The sequence below is a fragment of the Mustela nigripes genome, chromosome 2, assembly GCF_022355385.1.
Source record: "Mustela nigripes isolate SB6536 chromosome 2, MUSNIG.SB6536, whole genome shotgun sequence".
Lineage (NCBI taxonomy): Eukaryota > Metazoa > Chordata > Mammalia > Carnivora > Mustelidae > Mustela > Mustela nigripes.
In genome coordinates this window covers 101,165,903-101,190,905 of record NC_081558.1, presented here as the reverse complement: position 1 = coordinate 101,190,905, position 25,003 = coordinate 101,165,903, and the positions used below count along the sequence as shown (strand labels likewise).

Below are 25,003 nucleotides of genomic sequence, written 5' to 3'. Positions count from 1 at the left end.
CTCTCTCTCTCTGCCTGCCTCTCTGCCTACTTGTGATTTCTCTCTGTCAAATAAATAAATAAAATCTTTAAAAAAAAAAAAAAAAAGAATGGTGTGTGTCTGAAGCATGGAAGCCGCCATGCATGCTAAACTCTATTTATTCCATCCCCCCTTTTTTGAAAACAGGTCTTGTCAGAACCTAGCAGATAGCCTGGGATAACTTAGATAAATAGGATTCTGAGATCATCCGGGGTGTCTGGCTGGCTCAGTTGGTAGAACATGTGACCTTGCTCTTGGGGCCATGATTCAAGCCCTACATTGGGGATAGAGTTAATTTAAAAAAAAAAAACAGCTTCTCCAAGAGCTGTTCTGACTATAAATAATATTCTTAAATACGACCTTCAGGCATAAATTCTAGGTCCTGCTTCCTCTGCTGACCACCACTTTCCCCTGGATTAAGAGTTAGGGATATGCCCCTTGCTATGTGAACCATCTCCCTGCACCAAGGACTGCAGGCAAATTCCAGTAATAACAAAAAGCCATCCTTCCATACCGATCTGTTTCATGCTTCATAATAAATGAAAAAGAGACTTTGTGTTGCTCAGTGTTAGGCCAGCTATGAATTGAACGTGCCCTCAGATGCCAACTGTGGGACGCCTGGCTGGCTCTGTCGGGTGAGTGACTACCTTAGGCTCAGGTCATGATTCTGGATTCCCAGGATCAGGTCCCTGCTTTGGGCTCCCTGCGCCTTTCTCTCTCTGATCCTCCCCTCTCTTGTGTTCTCTCTCAAAATAAAAATAAAATCTTTAAAAAAAAAAAAAAAAAGATGCCAACTCTGGCTTTCTACCTTTATGATGCTCTTCAACTCCAAGTCATCCTGTTCTCTCTTCTTCCTGGCCTTCTCCTTTTCTAACCGATCTTCAATGATGACCTGTTCATACTCCCTTATCTGTAAAAGTAAACATGGACCCTAGGTTATAAGACTGTCCTGGCAAGGTATGGCCAGCCAGCCTTGCACTTTTAATATAAAATTTGAAAATAAAGCCTGCCAAACCTAAAGATAAACCAACGAAAAGAAAAACTAAGTGGATTCCTATGGTATAAATATTCATATACTAACTATATAAAAATGTTTCCGTTTGGAGCAAATTTGCTGTAAAATCTTGCATAAAAATGAACTAGTAACTTGTGTGCTTAATGACCTCAAAGTACTGTTTCTTAAACTCATAGAAAGTACACATACAAATAGCAGTCATCTTTTAAAAGAGATATTTGGGAAGTTTTACAGTTATTCAATGATGAAACAATAATCAGAAGCTTTTTAAAATTCATAATTTACAGATTAGCTTCAGAGACCATAAAGTAGAAATAGTAATGGTATCTATCTCAAGAGGTGGTGAGGGTGAAGTAAGTCCTTTGGAATGTTAATAAGTGCCTGGGACAGAACGAGCACAATGGAGGCTTGTCAGATGCCGCTAATACTGTCCCCATCGTGGATGCCGTCATCCTCGTCATCATCATGGGAGAAGAGGCTCAGTGGTTTACAGGCACACCTCCACTTTGTCACGCAGCTACTGTAGCTCAGCTACCACTCATTCCTCAGGCGTGCTCAGCCTTAGACTGTGGAGTCTGCTTCCTTACCGTCCTTGCAAGTTCTTGAAGGTGTGCTAAGTCACTGGCCTTAGCAGCTTTGAGAGCATTTAGTTCATTCTGTTTCATTTCCGTGTCCTTATCAAATTTCTCCATCCAGAACTCTAGCTTTTCCTCAAGTTTCTGTTTGGAAAGAACATTAAAACATGGTTCCATCAGACACAAAGCCTTATGAAATCATTTATATAAGGTTCGAGAACCAGCAAAACTTCCCTATAGTGAAAAAAGGCAGAATCATGGCTACCTCTAGGGGCAGGTTGCTTGATTGGATCAGGAAGGGACACGAGGGAGACTCTGGGATGTTGTAAACATGTTCTCTATGTGGGTGGTGGTTACAGGATGTGTGTGTGTGTGTGCGCACGCATGCAAATGTTCATCAAAGTATATGCTTAATGTTTGTATACTTAATATTATTATTCAATTTAAAAACAGAAGGAAGAAGGCCTTCCAAGGGGTCTGGATAAGGGAAATTGGAAGGAATAAAGGGTAGGTAGAAAATTCTAAAGGATAAGGAATGGCATCAGATAGTTCTTTGATTAATAACAGTAAATACCAGGGCTGCCTGGTGGCTCAGTCAGATGGGCATATGCCTTCAGCTCGGGTCATTATTGGGTCCTGGGATGGAGCCCTGCGTCGTTGGACTCCCTGTTCAGCAGGGAATCTGCTTCTCCCATCCTCTGCCCCTTCCCCCTTCTCATGCTCTCTTTCTCTCAAATAAAAAATAAATAATAAAATCTTTAAAAAAAAAAAAACACAGTAGATGCCAATTGAGAAGGGTACAATGTCTTCAAAATCCTAGAAAATAATAAATGTGAATCTAAGATTCTGTACTTAGCTAACCTAGCATTCAATTGTGAGGAAAGAAAGACTATACCTGGTCTTTCCAAAAGAGTTACTCAAAAGTGTATTTTAGCAATGAAATCTAAAATTTCATTTTAGAGATAGTACATGTGAGAAACGACAGCATGTTTATTTAAGCTACATAAAATACTTTTTTTTTTAAAGTAAACCATAATCTGGAACTAAAATCCCAAATTAGGCACTATGTCTCCTGGAAAAAACAGATAGGCTCTGAAGACAGAATGCCTAGGTTTCGCTCCTAAGCTCTGGCCCTCAAGTATGTTAACTTAAATTCTTTAAGCCTCAGTTCCCTCATTTATAAAATGGAAATACGTAATGAATGATTTCAATATGGGATGTAAGAGAGGAAGAGAAGAGGTAAAACTTTGCTTTATTAAAGAAAAGAAGATATAAGTATTGATTAACTCTAGACTTAAGATGAACAGAGTATACATATATATGTTAAAGTACAGAACAAAGTATAAAGAATATACTTTGAACAAAGTATAAGTATGTTAAAATGTGAAGGGTTACCACTCCAAGAATATAATGCATAACTTCCAAACTACTAGATCATGTACCTCAAGAATGAAACCTCAAGAGGAGTCTTTAGCCTATAATTCTGAAACTAATAACACATTATATGTAATTGAATTTAAATTTTAAAAAATAGAACAAGTGGAATATAAGAAAAAACAGCAGCATAACGCAAGGAAAACAACACAAGCTTCAGAGCCTATCAGAGGCCTGTTCAGATCTTCAATCTCCCATTTTCTAGCTATATATATTGGACATGTTAATTAATACCTCTGAGGCTTTGTTTCTTCTTTTGTAAAATGGGAATATTACTACTTATGTCCTGTGAATATTATGAAGAATAGATATAATGTATACGGTGCCTGGCACTAAAAGGCTTTCAATAAATGGTGCTTATTTTAATTATCAATCAATAAATAATCAAAAGTTTAAAAAAAAAAGAGTCTTTAGGTTGTACATTGACATGGAATTTTTTAAAAACGTGAGTCAATTATTCTGATCAAGTTAAAGAGAACATCAGTTTGGTGCAATCATGTCTTTAACATCTCTAAGTCTTGTTAACATTTTTTTCTTAAAAAAAAAAAAAAAAAAAAGAACAGTCTCCAGGCAGGTAAAAAGAAATGGCTAAAATGTAATAACATCATTTGATATTTATTGAACTTCTAGATATATTAATTTCTATTTATGGCAAATGATACTGGTTTTTATTTTACAGTAATATAAAAAATTTTGTTGAAGTGAGTATATACAAAATAATAACACCGGTGGTATGCTGATATTACAAAACTAAGAAAGTGGTATGCAAATGATGAATTTGCACTAGACAGCAAGAAACCAAACAATATGGGACACCTGGGTGGCTCAGTCAGTTAAGCATCTGACCTGAGCCTTCAGCTCAGGTCAGGATCCCTGCTCAGCAGGGAGGGAGCCTGCTTCTCCCCGAGCCTCCCACTCCCCCTGCTTGTTCACACACTCTCTCTCTCTGACAAACAAAATCCTCAAAACAATTAACTAAGAAAAAATAAAATCAAACAATAAAAATTCCATCAATCCAACAGAAGAAGGAAAGAAACACCAAAAAGCTTGAAAAGCAGGAAATATAAAATAAGATGAAAAAAGTAAATACAAATAAATTAAAAATCACAATAAAAATAAACTGTGGTAAATTTCCATATCAAAATAGGGGCGCCTGGGTGGCTCAGTGGGTTAAAGCCTCTACTTTCGGCTCAGGTCATGATCCCAGGGTCCTGGGATTGAGCCCTGCATCAGGCTCTCTGCTCAGCGGGGAGCCTGCTTCCTTCCTCTTTCTCTCTGCCTACCTCTCTGCCTACTTGTGATCTCTGTCTGTCAAATAAATAAATAAAATATTTTTAAAATTTTTTCCTATCAAAATAGTGTCCAATTTTTAAAAAAAGTCAATCTATGAACGATTTATAAAAATCACAACTAAAACAATATAATCATAGCAAAAAGAAAGCAGGTTTGGCAAGTAGTATCTGGAAAAACAGAATTCAAGCCAAAAATAATTAAATGAGACAAAAAGGGATATTTTATCCTGAGAAAAGGCATGTTCTATTAAAAAGATATTGTAGTTATGAAGTTTTATATTCTAATGCCATTTTAGAATATATAAAGCAAAAATTATTAGAAATATAAGAAATTGACAGATTCGAAATCATCTTGGGAGGCTCTCATACTTCTCTGAAATTAACAGCTCAGCTAGATCAAAATAAATAACATGAAGAATCTGACAGACTATTAGACCTTTAAAAAAAAAAAAAAGATTGTATTTTATTTATTTATTTGAGAGACAGCAAGCAAGAGAGAGCATGAGCCAGGGAAGAACGGGGCAGAAGCAGACTCTCTGCCGAGCAGGGAGCCGGACATGGGCCTTGATCCTAGAACCCAGAGATCATGACCTGATCTGAAGGCAGACACTCAACCAACTGAGCCACCCAGGCACCCCAGATTTATACCTAACAGAGAATACAAATTCTTTTCAAATACCCATGGAATATTCACATAATCTGAGCATATATGAAGCCCAAATGAGGGCTCAACAAATGCCAAAAGGCATAAAGTCTTACATTTCACATAACGACACCACAATGGAAGACAGTGTAGACGTCAAAGGGTTGTCAGCAATAGAAAGCCTACACATTTCTTCTCCAACTCCAGCTACCTGGACATTTAAGAAATACACTTTTAAGGGCACCTGGGTGGCTCAGACGGTTAAGAGTCTGCCTTCAGCTCAGGTTGTGATCTCAGCATCCTGCGATCAAGCCCCACATCAGGGTCCCTGCTCATCGGGGAGCCAGTTTCCCCCTCTCTCTCTGCCCTTCCCTCTGCTTGTGTTTGCTTGTACACACTCTCCTGCTCTATCTCTAAATAAATAAATAAGTCTTTAAAATTTAAAAAAAGGGATGATAACTTAAGCATTATGTATCAAGGGCGCCTGAGTGGCTCAGTGGGTTAAAGCCTCTGCCTTTGGCTCAGGTCATGAACCCAGGGTCCTGGGATCGAGACCTGCATCCGGCTCTCTGCTCAGCAGGGAGCCTGCTTCCCCTCCTTCTCTCTCTGGCTGCCTCTCTGCCTACTTGTGACCTCTGTCTGTCAAATAAATAAAAATATTTTTTTTTAAAAAAAGCATTATGTATCAAAACCTGTATACTGCAGCCAAACAGTACCCAGAAAAATATGTTGGGTTACATGAATATAGTAGAAAATAATAAAATTCAAAAGTCAATGAACATAGCATTTAAAAAACTAGACAAAGATTAACAACATAAGCTCAAAGGAAGTATAAGAAAATAATTGCTCAAAACTGAAGCAAAAACCAATGTGAAAATGAAAAAGTATTTGCTCAATAAAGCCAAAAGATGGTTTTTGCAAAGACCAATAAAATGGTCAAAATTTTGACAAATCATTTAAGCAAGAAAAAGGGAGAGAAGACACAAATTTCTTAAAATAAAGATGAGGGGCGCCTGGGTGACTCAGTCAGTTAGGCTGCTGCCTTTGTCATAATCCTAGGGTCCTGGGATTGAGCCCCATGTTGGGCTCCTTGCTCAGCGGGGGGGCCTGCTTCCCCTCCCTCCACCTTCTGCTCTACCTGCTTGTGCTCTCTCTCAATCTCTCCATCAAATAAATAAATAAAATCTTTAAAAAATAAAGATGAAAACAATAACTACATAAATAAAGGAACTTTTAAGTTGTGAGAGACTGTGGAGCACATCTTTATATTAATAAATTTGAAATGAATGTTTTAGATGAAATGAGTTCTTTCTAGGAAGAAATTACCAAAAAATGACTCAAAAAGATTATTTAAGTGAAGACATCAATAATTAAAAAATTGAAAAGGTAGCTAACCATCTCCCCTTGAAAATGGTACTCAAAAAGATTGTCTATGACTAAATTTTAGTAAAGTTTCAAGGAACAGATAATAATCTATTTGTTCTATTGGTATTTTTAGGTTTCAGAGCAGAAAAAGACGGAAAGCTTCCCAACTCAAGCTGCTTAGCTACCATAACTGTTACAATACAAAGAACACTAAAAAATAAATCTATAGGTTAAACTTATTTATGGAATATATAAATACAAAATAAAAATCTATAAACCAATCTAGCAGTCTGTTAAAAGAATAATGTATTATGAACAAGCAGGGTTTATCCCAAGAATTTAAAGATGATTCATCAATAAATGATTACTATATTTTACTTTATTAGCATATTAAAAAATAAAAAGCCTATATCTCAATGGATGGAAAAAATCTATCTCATAAAACATCAAAACTCATTCCAGATTAAAAACGAAAAACAAAAAACAAAAAACTCAGCAAGACTGAAAGGAAACTTATTTAACTTGATAAAAGTTTATCTACCGTAAACCTATGTAGTAAACCTCATACAACCCCATTTGTGCCAGTTATCAATTTATTGCTTCTCTAAATGAATCCTTCACCAGCCAACTTTTCAACCAGGATGCTTGCTCTAACTTGGTTCTTTTGCCACTTGGCACAGTGATAAGCCTTGTCAGTAGAGGGCGCTAAAGGGACATGACAGGAAAGCGTCTCTCCTTTGTTCAAGTCCTTCCTCTTTTGTTCCTGGGGCGCAGGGCTGACAGTGGCCTGTGTGGGGGACACTGATGCCACTTATTCACCAACAAGTTTTGCTGACATAACAGGAGGATTCTTGCTTACCAAAGAACCCACCATTCCCAGTTTGTCCACTTTATCCCACTACCTATGAACCTGCTCTGACCCAGGGCAATGAAGCAAACATCTCTGTTCCTCCCTTCCTTGGATACCATCCTTTGACCCTAGGGTGTTTCTTTAGAGTTCTCTTTTATCCTTTCTTTGTAGCCAATCCCTTACTCTTAATGATTCTTTTGCTAAACATTCCCTGCTGAAAGAACTGTTGTGTTTTCTGTCACCTAACTGAACAGTGATTCAAAACTGGTACCAAAAGTAGCTTCTGTCCCACCTTCTCATTCATAAGTCCTACTAAGGCACCCAAAGTCCTTGCTTTGTCCTGTTCAGCAGATAGAATCAGCAAGGGGACTACTACAATGTTTTGTAGAAAGTCAAAGCAAGCAAGATCTCTGCAGACCATATTATGGCAGAAAGAACAGAAGGGACACAGCCCTGATGCGAGCCTGTGAGGATGTACGGTTGACCCTGCCAGGTAAAAGCTAACTGCTTCTGGAGGTTCTTCCAAATTGGGTTGGAGACACAGGCTTTGGTCAGCCGCCTACCGATTGCCAGTGGCCTCTGAAGAATTTCCCTAGTCAAGATACTACACCTAGAACTGTAGCTGCAATTGGAGTCATCACCTGATTGCATTTACAATAGTCTACAGTCATTATCCAAGATCACTCAACTCAACAGGTCACACTGCTTAGCTAAATGGGGATGTGGTAAGTATCACTACCTCTGCTGCTTTATTTTTTGTTGGCACTGATCTCTGCCTTTGCAGTACGGGTGCAGCATCTGCTTAGGATTTACTATGTTGGTAGGAAGGGGAAGTTCCAGAGACTTCTACTTGGTCCTTACTACCATAATGGCCCTCACTCCATAAATCAGAGAATCAATGTGGAAATTCTGTCTGTTGCCGAGTATGTCTATTCCAATTCTATGTTCAGTAATGGGAAATAACTACAGGGTGGATCCACAGAGCAAGTGGGCCTGGAGTAAAGCAGATCTGCCGATCACCTGAGCACTATAATTTCTCATTTTGAGTAGGGATGACCACGGTATTGTTTCAGGTCCCTAGGAATTAATATTAAATCAGAGCCAATGTTTAGTAATCTGAAAGGGTCTGGATATTTTCTGTTTTCCAGTGTACAGTAACTCTAATAATAGCCACAGGTCCCTTTGAGTAGGCTTAGGGGAAGATTCACAGTATATACCTTCCATAATGATGTAGAGTTCATCCTCAGGGAGACCTGGCCCTTCCACTTAAGGGGATTTGGTCTTTGAATTGATTTAGTTCTGGAAATTGGAGGAGAAACCATGACTCTTTATTGTGGTTTTGGCTTTCTTCTGTTACATACATCAAGTAATTCTTTATCAGGCTGCTCATGAATTTTGTTCATAGGGGTACCATGATTAATTAGCCATTGTCAAATATCACTAAGAGCAAAGGCATTCTGATTTCTGGTACATCCCCGCTGTCCTTCATGGTAAATGTGTTCACCTTTCTTTGGCAGTTAAGTGCTGCCTCGTGTCCTCTGGCTCTGCAGAATCCCATCATCACCACTGAAAGCAGGGAAGCCATTTCAATGATGATGTCACCCATGATTTTACGTGGCCTACCTAGGAAAGCAACCAAAGACCTTTTTGAGGATGTGAGTGCTCCCCTCACGAACAAATTTCTCAATGTCTTAGTATGGGAGTGTCCTCTGGGAAGAAATGTCTCACACTAACTCATTACATGTAGGTGTTCAGCAGCAGATCTGTAGGTCACACAAATTCACTCTGATATTCCCATTTCCCTAAGTCTTTAGATTCTCTCCACTAAATCCTACTAGGGAAGCTGTGGCATCTCCACCTCATTAAATGTGGGCCACTGCCGAGTCGCTGAGTCCAGTTTCAAGTGAACCGTTAGAGTCCAGCTTCACAAGCTATCACATGGGATCCAGAATCTCCAGTAAGTATGTCCATATCAATGAACATGACTCAGTCTAGCGTTACATTCCACCCTCGTTGGTCTATCACCCTTAGAATCCATTCCCACACATGTCTCCCAATTACAAGCAAAGTCTTGTAATTCTTTAGGTTTATAAGCTATTTCCCTCTGAATTATAGATATCTGAATTACCTGTACCCTGAAGCTTGCTGAGATTTGACTCTAGTTATGGGTCCAGGGACAAGAGGAGTGATTGTGCTGGGTGTTGAGAGTGAGCATCTGACTTAGATGAAGTTATTACTATGGCATTTTCACAGAAAGTAAGACTAATCTCCCAAACCCGCAAAGGCATACTACTTCCACTGGGAAGGGAGGCTCAGAGTTACTTGGGAGTTGAATATTAATTACTTCTGAATACATTGAGATATTCCTATTATGAGTTTCAGTGTCCCATTATTTCCCAATGAATGCCCTAACCTGCACATGAGAACCTGGGCTAGACTATGAATTCATATGTAATACTGACTGAAATACCACTAAAACCAAAAACAGAACAATGGTGCCCCATTATCACTACTACTAGTCAACATTACACTTGACACTCAAGCTATACTATAAGCAACAAAATGGAAACACATATAAATAACAAAAACGAAAATGTAAAATTGTCTGCAGTCAAAAAGATTTTCTAGAAAGCAAATCTAAATGAATTAACTGAAAAACATTAAAACTAATATGAGAGGGCATAAGGCATCTACAGTGATATGCAAAAATGAATAGACTTTCCATATACCATGCATTTACAGACATAGCTAAGAATGTTTAGCATTGTTATACTAGCAAAATTGGAAACAACCTGAATGTCCAGTGGCAGAAAAATGGCTAACTAAATTTTGGTCTACCCCTCAATGGGATATTATATAGCAGTTGTATTGCTATTGGAAACAGTAAGACAAAGTATATTTTTTAAAAAGAGTCTGGAATAATATATGTGGTATGATCCTATTTATGTCAGAAATATTAACAAATAAATAAATAGATGGATAGATAAATACTAAAAATGTAAGTATTTAGGTACATAAACCAGTATGTATATCAAGAAAAAGATTTGGAAGAACTACTGGAATAATTTGGGGGTGATTATGAGAGCTTTCACTCTTTCTTTTCAAAATCTATGTCTTTCTGGGGGTGCCTGGATGGCTCAGTGGGTTAAGCCTCTGCTTTCGGCTCAGGTCATGATCCCAGGGTCCTGGGATTGAGCCCCACATCGGGCTCTCTGCCCCGCGGGGAGCCTACTTCCTCCTCTGCCTTTCTGCCTACTTGTGATCTCTGACTGTCAAATAAATAAATAAAATCTTAAAAAAAAAAAATCTATGTTGTGTTACTGGGCTGACAATCTGGGAAACACTGACTTCACCCATCCATTATCCATTCACCCACCAACTAACTCATCGGATTGTCATTAAACACATGCTAACTAGGCATCTAACACTGAACAAGGAACATGGTACATAATCCTTAAACTGCCTGTGTATAAGATCCCATTCCTTATTAGAAATTTAGATTTTGGTTTTAGTAAAGCCCTGTGAGATAGCAGGTATAAATTATTTTCTTTAACCACAAATTTGGAACTGTTTACTGAAAATTTATTAGCTTTTTCAAAGGTAAACTGAATTCTAAGCTAGAAATTTTTTCCTTATTCATCCCAACAGGGATTTTTTTTAAAACTCCTCTCAGCTTAGTTTGTTATTAGTTTTAGAAATACTAATTAAAACCACTTCAGTCACATATAATTCACACAAGAAGAAATAGGATGAATAAAGAAATATGTATTTTGTAAGTGAAACACAAACACATCAGAGCATGGAAAAGTTTTGGGGACCCACCTGCTGCTCTTTTCTAAGGAACGTTTCAATCTCCAGATGAATCCTGTTCTCTTCTTCAGTTTTCAACCTCAGTTTCTGTGACAACAATAAACCAGTATCAGGAAATCTTGCCAGCAGGGTTCGGAATGAGAAATTCTCAATATTAGAGATCTGTGGCCAGATCTCAATTTTCTTTACCAGCTGAGATCCCAAGAATCCTGCCATATTGCTCTAGGGCTGGGAAATCATTCCCTTCAACCCAGTTCATGTTCACAAATGTCGCTAGGCCATTTGCTGGCATTGTAGGGGACACATGCCAGTGCCCAGGACAAAAGGACCATGATCCGCTTGCCTGGATAAAGTGATGTCAATTGAAGGAGAGAAACCATGCTTCAAGGGCACAAGGTTCTTAGGCCTAGAAAAGGAAATTCCAGAGTGCAAGTAAAGTTTGTAGTCAGGGTTGTCTAACTAACCCAGGGGAGTAAGCTTTCAAATGAGTGGGGCCCAGGGAAAGCAGTCCTCCTCCCCAGGGATGACGTGTTTGTTCCTTCCCACCTACCTACTGTTCATTTAGCCATTGGAGCCTTCCTTTTCTAGTGAGGGTCTGCCCCTTGTTTCTTTCTCCTACTCTTTTCCGTGGTGACTTTCCAGCTATATAAATTTAGGTTTGAATGAAATTCAGCTCTTTTGATTTTATATTTCTTAATAGAGGGATAAAAGGTACCAGCTGGCAGCAGCAAAAACCCACACTTAATAAGCATCTTGTTTTGCCCGCGTTACCAGGAGAAATGGCAAGTGGTTTTATAAAATAAGGATAAAGTGACCAAGGGAAGAAAGTACAACTGACTTTCAAAGTCGTCACAAAAAAACAGTGGATGGGGGCGCCTGGGTGGCTCAATGGGTTAAGCCGCCGCTGCCTTCCGCTCAGGTCGTGATCTCAGGGTCCTGGGATCGAGTCCCGCATCGGGCTCTGTGCTCAGCAGGGAGCCTGCTTCCTCCTCTCTCTCTCTCTGCCTGCCTCTCTGCCTACTTGTGATCTCTCTCTGTCGAATAAATAAAATCTTTAAAAATACAAACAAACAAAAAACAGTGGATGTCGGCTACAGCCCATCAGAATCTCTGCCTGCAAATACACAAGACTTCATTCTCTTTTTACTTCTGGTCTCAAATGTGAGAGCTGCAGGAGAGCTGGAGCAAAGATCAAGATACTCTCCCTCTCCTTCCTCCTCTGTTAGCTGAAGCAATATGAAGAGTGACAGCTCGAATGTGTTCATTCCTCAAGCAGCAGTGATTACCTCTATCTCTTCCAGCAAAAGCTCCTCAGTTCTGTTACATTTCTTCTGGGTCTGGGAGATCTGCAGCTCAGTGTTTTTCTTCATATAGCGATTTTCCATGTTGGTTTTTGCCTTCATTTCTTGCAACTGGTCCCTGAGGTGAGCAATATATTCATTCCGACTCTGTAGAGGTAAGACCAAGTTTCTAAATTAAAATACATGCATGGGGTGCCTGGGTGGCTCAGTTCCTTGGGCATTCAACTCTTGATTTCGGCTCAGGTCATGTTCTCAGGGTCATAAGATGGAGCCTGGCATTGGGCTCTCTGCTCAGTAGGGAATCTGCTTGAGATTCTCTCTCTCTCCCCCTCCCTTCCCACTGCCCCTCCCCTCAGCCCCCCCCCCCTCTAAAATAAATAAATCAGGGGCACCTGGGTGGCTCAATGGGTTAAGCATCTGCCTTCAGCTCAGATCATGATCTCAGGGTCCTGGGATCAAGCCCCACATTGAGCTCCCTGCTCAGTGTGGAGCCTGCTTCCCTCTCTCTCTCTCCCTGCCTCTCTGCCTACTTGTGATTTCTCTCTCTGTCAAATAAATAAACAAAATCCTTTAATAAAATAAATTAAAATAAATAAATAATTTTTAAAATAATAAAGTAAAAAAAAAATATTCTACCTCCATTCAGTTCAGCCAGTGGCTAAAGCCTACCTTTTGTATCTATAAATCAACAAGAAAATGGATCTATTTTACTATTATTGCACTACAGGAAAGTTAGCCAATAATCATGGACAGTATACATGAAAACAAAGGCTAAGTAGTTCTAAGCATCAAGAATGGGAGATTTTTTTCCTAGTACACTATTTGGATAGTCTGTATACACAAAGACTTCTCATTACCATCTCATTTTGGTAGAAAAAGCACTGCTCTAAATGATCAAAAGACCTGTCTTCTCACCCAAGCCCCCAATAGCTGTGTCAGCCTGGCCAAGTCAGTTAAACTCTGCACGTTTTACCTGCTATAAAATAAAAACATTAATATCTGCCCTGTCTGGAATATCTCAGCAAGTGATTGTAAGGAGTTAATTAAGAATATGTAAAAACTCTTTGCAGGTCCCAAAGTGCTTGGCAATTTTAAGGTTTTAATATTCATTTAAAAACTATTCATTCAGTACCATACTAAGCTAAATAGTGGAGAACTAATAGACGTGGTCTTTGCCCTCATAGAGCTTACAGTCTAGTGATAGAGATGTGATTAAAATAAAACAAACTTGGGGCGCCTGGGTGGTTCAGTGGGTTAAGCCGCTGCCTTCGGCTCAGGTTATGATCTCAGGGTCCCGAGATCGAGTCCCGCATCAGGCTCTCTGCTCGGCAGGGAGCCTGCTTCCTCCTCTCTCTCTCTGCCTGCCTCTCTGCCTACTTGTGATCTCTCTCTGTCAAATAAATAAATAAAATCTTAAAAAAATAAAATAAAATAAAACAAACTTTTTGAGGCATCTGGATGGCTCAGTTGGTGGAATGTGCACCTCTTGATCGCAGGGTAATGAGTTCGAGCCCACGTTGGGTATAGAGATTACTTAAAAATAAGATCTTAAGGGGTGCATGGGTGGCTCAGTCAGTTGGGTATTTGACGCTTGATTTCAGCTCAGGTCATGATCTCAGGGTTGGGAGAGGGAGCCCCATGTTGGGCTCTCTGCTCAACAGGGAGCCTGCTTCAGGATTCTCCCTCCCTCTGCCCTTCTGCCCACTTGCTCTCTCGCTCTCTCTCTCAAATAAGATAAATCTTTTAAAAAATTAACTAAGTAAATAAAGTCTTAAAAAAGAAAGCAAACTTTTTTAAAGGCACAAAACACTCTTAAAGACAACACTCAATAGGACAACAGGCCATGGGAGAGAGTGACAAGGGAGGCCCACATTAGATCAGGTAGTCTATGAAGGATTCTCTGAGAAGGGAATGTTAAATCTGACACCTGAAGGGTAAGTATGGAGGTCACATGAAAAGTGGGATCAAGGAGGAGTCTAAGAAAGAGGAAAAATAAGTACCCAAGTCCTGAAGCCGCAAAAACCTGGATACATTCCAGGAACTGAAAGAAAACTCTGGAGACTATCCCAGCGAGGGTTGAGAGTAGGACAAGATGAGGCTGGAGAGGGAGGTAAGACGGACCATGTAGGCCCTCCAAAGCACTAGTATGGGGTTTGAATTGTAATCCAAGGGCCATGGGAAGCCTCAGAAGGGTTTTAGTCGGGGAGATAACATCTGATCATTTGAGAAGAACAGATGCAGCAGGAGTAATTTCACAGAGAGATGATTGATTAGCTGACAGCATGACAAGCAAACACAATTAATAATGAAAACACACTGCTTTAGTCAGAGATCGCCGTTTCTCTAAATACCAACCAACTTTAGTTCTGCCATGTAAGCTGGATGGAGTTAGTTCTAAGCATTAGAAGAAACAGCAGAAATCCATCAGGATTATCCACCATGAAAAGCAAATATGGTTTAAAGGATCAGAGGCCCCTAAACTTAGTCAGACTCCCTTCAACTCATTTTGTCTGACTTCTTGGTGTAAACACTATGGAATCATTCCAATTATTCAGTTGTTCCGCCAGTACCAGAGCCTTCCAAGGAGATGAGTATCTCTGGCTGAGAACACGTTACCAGTCCAGCTGGCTAATACATTGCAGTACTTCTTAACCTCTTAAAAGCTGTAGGATTGTGGGCAATTTACTTAACCTAAGACCTTTCTCAACTGTAAAATCCTGCCAGTGTCTTGCACAACTTAGCTACTCAATAAATGTTCATTAAATGCATTTTAAGAAAAGTCTTTTTTGGCTCCGTTTTCCCCTTCTTTCTACACTCTATTTCCTTTTCCCATCTCTTTCCGTTTTGCTTCCCTCCTCCCTTCTGATTCAAGCTATATGGTGGTCAGTGATAAAGTCTGGATTTCTAGGAAGACTTGAGTTAGAGCGAAATGTGACAGCTTCACTTCCTCATCGGCTGGAATCTTTATACCTATCTAACCATGTAGTCTTTCTTTGACACCCTGCTTATATACCACTTAAGCCCAGAAAACCTTTTCTAGAAAACCTCAGCCCATATAAATAACTGCAGTTTTGTTTCTCACAGAATCTAACGGTGTTGAACAGTCAGGTATTCATTAAATAGCATCAACACACAGATATACTTTCAAAGACTCAAGAAAATGTTCTGGTCAGTTTTCTTTATCAAACCAAATATTGAGTCTTTTGGAGTAAAAATATGAAGATCATAAATGCAGAATTAAAACTCTATGAGTTTCCGCCTCTGGCAAGAAAAAGATATTACGTTATGTAACCTAATAAGATCTTAAAACATTGGTCTACAATTTCCCTACTGAGCTGCCGAGGCGTCCCCATAGCAACGGCATTTTTTTTTAAAGATTTTATTTATTTATTTATTTGTTTGTTTGTTTTATTTATTATTTGACAGAGAGAGATCACAAGCAGACCAAACCTGACTTACAAATCACCAAACTGTCTTCAGATCTGTACTCGTTATTTGAATTCAGAGGAGCACAATTTAGTAATGGAAACGAGCAGCCAACCAATTACAATTAATAAGGCTCCAACAGCTGCCACAAAAGTTTGAGCCAAAGGATTTTAATGGTGGTGTCTGTTTTCATAATTGGACACAAAGCAGAGATGAGGGTTTGGTTGGAGGGAAAAAGGAAAATGGGAATGTGGTCTATTTAAGTGGCAAAAGCCACAGAAAAAATACAGTTCTGTATTAAGTTAACATCTGTAGTTGTCTATGACTAACAGTGGCAGCTTCTAGAATACTCTCTGAATAAAATCTGAGCTACACAGTCCCCCATTCTTTTTTTTTTTTTTAAAGATTTTATTTATTTATTTGACAGAGAGAGATCACAAGTAGGCAGAGAGGCAGGCAGGGAGAGAGAGAGGAGGAAGCAGGCTCCCCGCTGAGCAGAGAGCCCGATGCGGGACTTGATCCCAGGACCCCGAGATCATGACCTGAGCCGAAGGCAACAGCTTAACCCACTGAGCCACCTAGGCACCCCACAGTCCCCCATTCTAAGATGCAGATGAAACAGATCCAGATTTCTAAAGTTTCAGGCTCCAATTCCACCCATTCCTTCATTTCCATTTGAACAATTTCCTTTCCAATTGTACCAATTTCCTCTTCCCTTTTGTGATAAAGTTTCCGTACACCTCACTGTCTTGACGGATCTCTGCTGAGTAAACTCTTTTAAATGTAATGCCTTATACTATACACAATATTATACATGTCTAACTACAACAGAGGACAAGGAAGTATTTTTTTCCGTTGTATAAACACAATAGAGTGCCACAAAATGCAGTAATCAAAACAAAGAGGAAGTCCTTCAGATGTTTTTCACAAGACTGATCATGATTGTCAGGCTTCTGAGGACAATCCAGTAGAAGCAGCACTATAAAAGGGAGACTCTGCGAAGTCTACAGATGATGGGAAGGCAGACAGCTTTTAAAAATGCTGCTACTGGGCGCCTGGGTGGCTCAGTAGTTTAAGCCTCTGCCTTTGGCTCAAGTCATGATCTCAGGGTCCTGGGGTAGAGCCCTGCATCGGGCTCTCTGCTCAGCAGGGAGCCTGCTTCCCTCTACCTCTCTCTCTGCCTGCCTCTCTGCCTACTTGTGATCTATTAGGTAAATAAATAAAATCTTAAAAAAAAAAATGCTGTTACTACCACAAAAGTGATAAGACCCTAATCTCAGGGATTCCTGTTAAAACCTGGCTAAGCCTCTAATGAAACTATTGAAGACAAGTTAGGTCTTCACAATTCTCAATTTACAGGAGTCTTCTAAACAAAATGAGACCTTTCATTTCACTTTTGCCTCCTCTTGGAGTCAGTTCAGGCTCTAATAAAAGGCTTTTGAATTCTGATATCTATTGCTTATCATATACTGGCTTTGAGTTGCTTGCAAATTAGCAAACGTGCCTTCTATATCTTCATCTACTTCCTTAACCCATTTTGGAGCCTAAAGTTCATCAGAGTCAGCTCAACCTGTTGTCTTAGGTACTCAACTCTATATCCAGTCCCCCCAAAAAGGAAATCAGTGTCATCAAAGAGAGTACAAAAAGCTGAGAGGCTAAGTGAAGAAAAGAACTGGGTAACATGCAAAAGTTAGTAATAGTGTGGCCAGAGAAAAACCAAAGTATGGTTTGGAGGATGGAGTAGTTCAGGCCTGTTTTAAAATAAGAAGCAGGGGCGCCTGGGTGGCTCAGTTGGTTAAGTGACTGACTCTTGATTTCAGCTCAGGTCATGATCTCAGGGTCGTGAGATTGAGCCCCTGAGTGCTGAGGCTCTGCACTCAGCAGAGAGTCTGCTTGAGATTCTCTCTCTCCCTCTGCCCCTGCCCTCATCTCAAGAGCACGTACTCTCTCTCTCAAATAAATAAATCTTAAAAAAAAAAAAAATTTATGCAAAGCTTCTGCATAGCACTGAGCTTTCCAAAGTATAGTCAGTGACCATGGATGGCAATGTGATTGCTGAATAAAGAACCAAAAGCTGAGGAATTAGTGGTGCTACCATTGGCATAGGGCCACCCAGTCTAGACATTCATGTGAATCTGGATCCAAGAAACTTTAGGGTTACAGGGCATCCAGCTTTGTGCCCTTTGGCCCCTTCTGTAACCAGTCAAAATGAGTTGGAATGGGTTCATATCCTTCACTGTTACCTCATTTAACCTCAATAATCAGGGCAAAGATGAAGTAAGTGAAGGACTCTTCTTTATCAGCCAACCTTCTCCTTGAAGATATATATATCTCCTTCAAGGAGATTATATATATATCAGTGCTTGGGATACACTGTAGGCAGTTAGAAATTAGTTCTATTAGGATTTCTAACACACTTAGCAGTTTACAAAGTTATATATAGTTTACAAGTTTACAAAGTTATATATATATACACGTGTGTGGTATATATATGTGTGTATATATGTGTACATATATAAGCAATTATAATTGTATATGTACATATATATATATATGTATATATATAACTTTGTAAACTGCTAAGTGTGTTAGAAATCCTAATAGAACTAATTTCTAACTGCCTACAGTGTATCCCAAGCACTGATATATATATAATCTCCTTGAAGGAATGTGTATATATATGTAATATATGTATGTACATATATGTATTTATATATAATTGTAAATAAATACTATATAATATATGTTATAAATTATATATAATTATATATTTTTATATATTTACATAAATATATAAATTTAAGGGAAATGAGAAACCCTAGGCCCAGGAGAAAAATAAATCCTCCGAGGCATTTTGTTTTGAGAATATCTCCTCAATGCTAAATACCTTAGCGGCAGCTCCAGCACTGGAAAGGTTTATGGTATGTTCTAGAGGCAGCAGGATGAGGTAAGGGTAATTGCTTAAAGAAACTCCTGGTCAACCTAAAGCCACAGGTCTGGAGCAGATTAGATATAGCCCTAAGAAACACAACAACAAAGATTACAGACCTAGAACTTCAACAAGGTCCAAACCCTGACCCCCAGGGACAAGGCAGATGTCTTACATGACGAGCCTCCCCCATGTACAGGACACCCATTGATGGTGTTTCCCCAGAGAAGCATGGCTTACAAGGCCCTCCATAATTTGTTGCCTTCTCCTATTCTAAGTTCATCTATGTTATCCTCTCCGTTTCTCTTCAAACTTCAGCAGCTATAAACTGGCCTTCTTCTAGTTCCTTATAAATCCCAAGTTCTGTCTCCTAACTGAATATTTAGAAGTTTAACTTTCACTATTGCCAATAAGTTCCTGCCAGTATGACCTTCACACAGCTAGTAACTATAAACTCTGGGCTCAATACAAAAGGCAATCACATAAAAACACTGGAGTGTACAAAATCAGGCAGAATCTGGAAGGAGACACTTGTAAGAGAGGTACAGCATGTGCTGAGTTTCCAACTTTCCATGACCTTGATTAGACCATAGTCAGCACTACAGAGTGGAGGGTAGCAGTGGATTGTGTAAAGCAGTGAGAACCCTCATCGCAGTCTTTTCAGACTGAAGAACCAGAAAACAGATTTTTGGACAACTAGAGCCAAATAGTTTTCAATAATGCTGAAAAGGAGAGAAAAAGCTTCACATTTGTTGTATAAATTCTGTGCATATCTTTGGCTCACTCCTGAGGCACAATGGTGCCAGGAAGAACATAGGCAGCCCTGCCAAGGAGAAAAGGAAATGAACTGAAGTGAGTTACTGCCCAATGTCGGTGAGAGTTTTTAGTTTTAATTTAATGGAGTTAACTGACCACTAAAACAAAAATGTCAGTACACTTTGGGAGATAGAACAGAATGCAGAGCCTCTATAACATAATATTCACACTGTCCAGGACACATTCCAAAATGACTCCATATTGAAGAAAAAGAGAACTATGAACCATTCTCAAGGGAGATTAACCTTAAGATGCCAAAGGTTGGAACTAGCAGACAAGGATTTTTTTTTAAGATTTTCTTTTTAAGTAATACCTATACCCAACATGGGGCTTAAACTCACAACCCTGTTGGTAGGCTCTACCAACTGAGCCAATCAGGCATCCCAATAGATAAGAATTTTAAACAAAGCTCAATAAAGAGCAATATGCTCATAATAAATAAAAAACAAGAAACCTCAGCAGAAAAATAGAACTATAAAAAAAGAACTAAATGGAAATTCTAAAACTAATTTTCTAAATTTTAAAACAAAAAAAGTACTAGAAGGGCTTAATAGTAGAATGGAGATGATGGAAAGTCAGTGAAATTGGAGACAGACAAAAGATTATTCAATCACATGAACAAAGAGAAAATTTTTTTTAAGAAACAGAGAGACCTAAAGGTCACTATCAAAAAGTCTAAATAGGGATCATTGGAATTCTAGTAGGAAGAGTGCAACAAAATGGAACTTTAAAACTATCTGAAAACATACTGGCTGGGGCACCTGGGTGGCTCAGCTGGTTAAGTGCCTGCCTTTGGCTTAGGTCATGATCCCAGGGTCTTGAGTCAAGACCTGCATTTTGCTCTCTGCTCAGCGGAAGTCTCCCTCTGCCGCTCTCCCTGTTCATGCTCTCTCCGTCTTAATAAAATCTTTTTTTTTAAAAGTCTTCTAACTTCTGGGGTGCCTGGGTGGCTCAGTGGGTTAAGCCGCTGCCTTTAGCTCAGGTCATGATCTCAGGGTCCTGGGATCGAGTCCTGCATCGGGCTCTCTGCTTGGCGGGGAGCCTGCTTCCCTCTTACTCTCTCTGCCTGCCTCTCGGCCTACTTGTGATCTCTGTCTGTCAAATAAATAAATAAAATCTTAAAAAAAAAAAAGAGTTAAAAAAAAAAGTCTTCTAACTTCTATATAAGAAATAATGAAGACTCCCTGATCTGAAGCATAAACTTGTCCAAATAGCTAGGCAAAAGCTGACATTAAGTTATTTTATAACTTTCTAAACTGCTAACTGTATTAGAAATCCTAGTAGAATTTCTAACTGTGTATACCAAGCATTGTTTTCTAAAGTTACTGCTTAAAACTTGGGATGCATTTTCTTATAGAGGTAAATGAAATAACAGATTAGGTCCTAATGACCATAAAAGCCCATCAAATCCACTCTGTACTTGAAATATAATACAGATGACATTATCAAACCTAACCATCATGTATAAGGAGGTTTCTAATGTGCTTAATGTCCCATCTGGGACTAGTCTCGCATCTGGGATGCTGGAATACAGGAGACCGCCTGAGATAAGGTCTCCTGTAGGAAGGGGTCAGTGGTATGCTTGAGTGCGGTGGGAGGAATAAGAACAAACTGAGCATTCCCGAGTGCTGTGGTCTCCCCGAGTTCTACTGGGGACTTACTTACATATCCCAGACAGCTCTCTAGTTACTCTCTTTGTACATTACTCTGTTTAGTAAAGGCATCCCAGGAGAAACAACCATTTCTCATTTGTAGTTTTTCTTTGCTTAAGAAAGATGGCTTCTTTTCTTTAATGGCTGCATAGTATTCCACTGTGTATATATACCACATCTTCTTGATCCATTCATCTGTTGATGGACATCTAGGTTCTTTCCATAGTTTGGCTATTGTGGACATTGCTGCTATAAACATTCGGGTGCACGTGCCCCTTTGGATCACTACGTTTGTATCTTTAGAGTAAATACCCAATAGTGCAATTGCTGGGTCATAGGGCAGTTCTATTTTCAACATTTTGAGGAACCTCCATGCTGTTTTCCAGAGTGGCTGCACCAGCTTGCATTCCCACCAACAGTGTAGGAGGGTTCCCCTTTCTCCGCATCCTCGCCAGCATCTGTTATTTCCTGACTTGTTGATTTTAGCCATTCTGACTGGTGTGAGGTGATATCTCATTGTGGTTTTGATTTGTATTTCCCTGATGCCGAGTGATATGGAGCACTTTTTCATGTGTCTGTTGGCCATCTGGATGTCTTCTTTGCAGAAATGTCTGTTCATGTCCTCTGCCCATTTCTTGATTGGATTATTTGTTCTTTGGGTGTTGAGTTTGCTAAGTTCTTTATAGATTCTGGACACTAGTCCTTTATCTGATATGTCCTTTGCAAATATCTTCTCCCATTCTGTCAGTTGTCTTTTGATTTTGTTAACTGTTTCCTTTGCTGTGCAAAAGCTTTTGATCTTGCCATTTGCGACAACATGGCTGGAACTAGAGCGTATCATGCTTAGCGAAATAAGTCAAGCAGAGAAAGACAACTATCATATGATCTCCCTGATATGAGGAAGTGGTGATGCAACATGGGGGCTTAAGTGGGTAGGAGAAGAATAAATGAAACAAGATGGGATTGGGAGGGAGACAAACCATAAGTGACTCTTAATCTCACAAAACAAACTGAGGGTTGCTGGGAGGAGGGGGTTTGGGAGAAGGGGGTGGGATTATGGACATTGGGGAGGGTATGTGCTTTGGTGAGTGCTGTGAAGTGTGTAAACCTGGTGATTCACAGACCTATACCCCTGGGGATAAAAATATATGTTTATAAAAAATAAAAAAATACTTAAAAAAAAGAAAGATGGCTTCTTACATGGCCGTTTTGGCTCAGTAACTTCCGGTGTTGGACGGGTGATTCTTACCTGCACTTCAGCTTGCCGTTCTCTTTTGACATTAAGTAGCTGTTTTTGAAGAGATCTTATCTGCTTTTTTCCTTTTTCCTCCCTAGAAGAAGTGAGAATGATTTGTTTAGAGGGGTGTTTCTCAAACTCCAGGTGCACGAGGCTCACCCCCAATGTTAAAAAACAGATTCTTGGGCTCTACCCCCAGAGATTCTGATTCGGTAGGTCTAGGACCAGGCCCTGGAATTCACATTTCTAACAAGTTCTCAGATGTTGCCAGTGGTGCTGGTTCATGGAACACACTTTTAGTCATACCTTACAGATCACTGCAATTTGTTTTAGTAAACCAGAAGGGAGATTTTGGTGTATGGGTTGTATCTCAAAAAGCTGCTGCTGAGAAGAAGCGAAGAGGAGAACAGGAGTGGGGAAAGGAAGGGCAGGACATTCTCTTCCACCTAACCTTCTCTCTCCCACTTGGGGTCGGGTCAGCATTGAGTCCGAAGGTTCCCTCCACCTTTTCTCTCACATGGGTATTTCCCCTGATAAAAATCTTTGCATGAATAATCTCATCTTGGCGGCTCTCAGAACACATGACTTAACACACTTGCCATGGGCACACAAGCAGTAAATGGCAGGGCAGGATTCAAATTCAGTGCTCTCTGAAGGAGAACGTAACTACTTTAGGTTTCTGTTTGTACTCAGAAACAGAATTCTGCTTACCTCTAGTAATGCCATTATCTAGTTTTAAAGAAAAACAAAATAATGAAGCCATGTAATAAATTAAATAATGTAATAATAAACAAAACAAGGGGCGCCTGGGTGGCTCAGTGGGTTATAGCCTCTGCCTTCGGCTCAGATCGTGATCCCGAGGTTCTGGGATTGAGCCCCACATCGGGCTCTCTGCTCAGTGGGGAGCCTGTTCCTTTCCTCTCTCTCCTCCTGCCTCTCTGCCTGCTTGTGATCTCTGTCAAATAAATAAATAAAACCTTTAAAGAAAAAATAAAAAGAATAAACAAAACAAAATAAAAACTATCTTAGCTTAGGCTGCCATTACAAAAATATCAGATTGGGTAGTATATAAGTAACAGAATTCATTTCTCACAGTTTGGAAGCTGTGACCAAGATTTGGGTGCCATCAGATTCAGTGTCTGGTTAAGAAAATGCTTCCTGGCTCACAGATGGTCATTTTCACTTGCATCTTTACATGATGGAATGGGTTATCTTTTATATGGGCATTAATCTCATTCCTGAGGCCTCCACCTTCATGACCTCATCACTTCTAATACCATCACATTGAGGGTTAGGATTTCAACATATAAATTGGAGGTGGAGTGGGGTACACAGAACATTCTGTCTATAGCAACAACCAAAACACCTTACCACTAAGTAGCACCTAGATAAGTACTCCCATTCAGGAATGTTTAGTAAGCATATACTTAACTAGAATCTTGAGATTGAGATTGTCTTGCCAAACTATAGATGATGTAATTCCCATCTATAGATTATCAAGAAATAGATAAGAAAGATGTAAAATATTTATTTCATAATAAATTCAGAACCCTAGGGTCAATTCAGTTACATAAATAAGTGAAAAAGAACAGAACAAAGTCCCAAAAGGAAAGAAAAGAAAGAAAGAAAGAGGAAGGAAGGGAGGGAAGGAAAGGGAGGAAGGGGAGGAAGAGGAAGGAAGGAAGGAAGGGGAAAAGGCTTAATATGTATGACTATCCTTAAGGAGTTCTAGGGCTCTGGTGAAGAGCTGGGTGCTGGATTTGGAACAGAAGTGTCAGAACAGACAAACAAAAAATTGGCAAGATCTAACTCTAGGAAGAAAAAAAGCTGTTCAAGAAAGGAAATTTAATAATTATATACTGTATATCTCATCTGTGAACTATTCACACATAGTAATAATCAAAATACTAAGTATTAATTTAACCAAAAATGATGCTCTAACTATACTAGGGGCATGGAAAAAACCCACTAGATTACATCTAAAACTATATTCCCACTGGTGTTGTTTGCCATAAAGAAGAAAACTGGCCAGTGTGAGAAATGAAAAATGGTATACTTTTTTTTAAAGATTTTATTTATTTATTTGTCAGAGAGAGAGAGAAAGCATAAACAGAGGGAGAAGCAGTTTCCCTGCTGAGCAAGGAGCCCACCCAAGGTGGCTGATCATGACTTGAGCCAAAGGCAGACACTTAACCAGCTGAGCCACCTAGGTGCCCCATGTACTATTGATTTGAAGGCAAACATTTCTTATATGTTTATTGGCCCATCATATGTCCCCTTTAGTGAACTGTCTTTTCCTATCATTTTTAGATATGCCAAATCAAAAGATGTCTCATCTCTCTGGATCCGACTACACTTTGATTCATCATCACAATGAATGGAAATTTCAGCACATTAAGAGATAAAGGCCAGTCAGATCACTTTTTATTCCCATTCAAAAGCAATGCCCAATTAAAACAGCAATGAAGGCACAGCTGGGCAGCTCAGTTGGTTAAGTGTCTACCTTCCACTCAGCTCATGATTCGGTTCCTTGCTCAGCAGGAAGCTTGCTTCTCCCCCTGCTTGTGTTCTCTGTCTGGCAAATAAATAAAAGCTTAAAAAAAAAAAAATAGGGGTTCCTGGATGGCTTAGTCGTTAAGT

General features: G+C 39.5%; 1 protein-coding gene across 1 annotated transcript in view; it reads right to left on the bottom strand.

The window, feature by feature from the left end:
- Positions 1 to 25,003, bottom strand: part of IQCG (IQ motif containing G) — a 46,310-nt gene that overhangs the window by 533 nt on the left and 20,774 nt on the right. The window contains exons 6-10 of the mRNA XM_059391142.1: positions 22,376 to 22,457; positions 12,289 to 12,450; positions 11,015 to 11,089; positions 1,621 to 1,752; positions 827 to 928 (exon numbers count right to left, since the gene is read on the bottom strand). Of these exons, the coding sequence (XP_059247125.1) occupies positions 827 to 928; positions 1,621 to 1,752; positions 11,015 to 11,089; positions 12,289 to 12,450; positions 22,376 to 22,457 (553 nt within the window). The remainder of the gene's footprint in view (positions 1 to 826; positions 929 to 1,620; positions 1,753 to 11,014; positions 11,090 to 12,288; positions 12,451 to 22,375; positions 22,458 to 25,003) is intronic.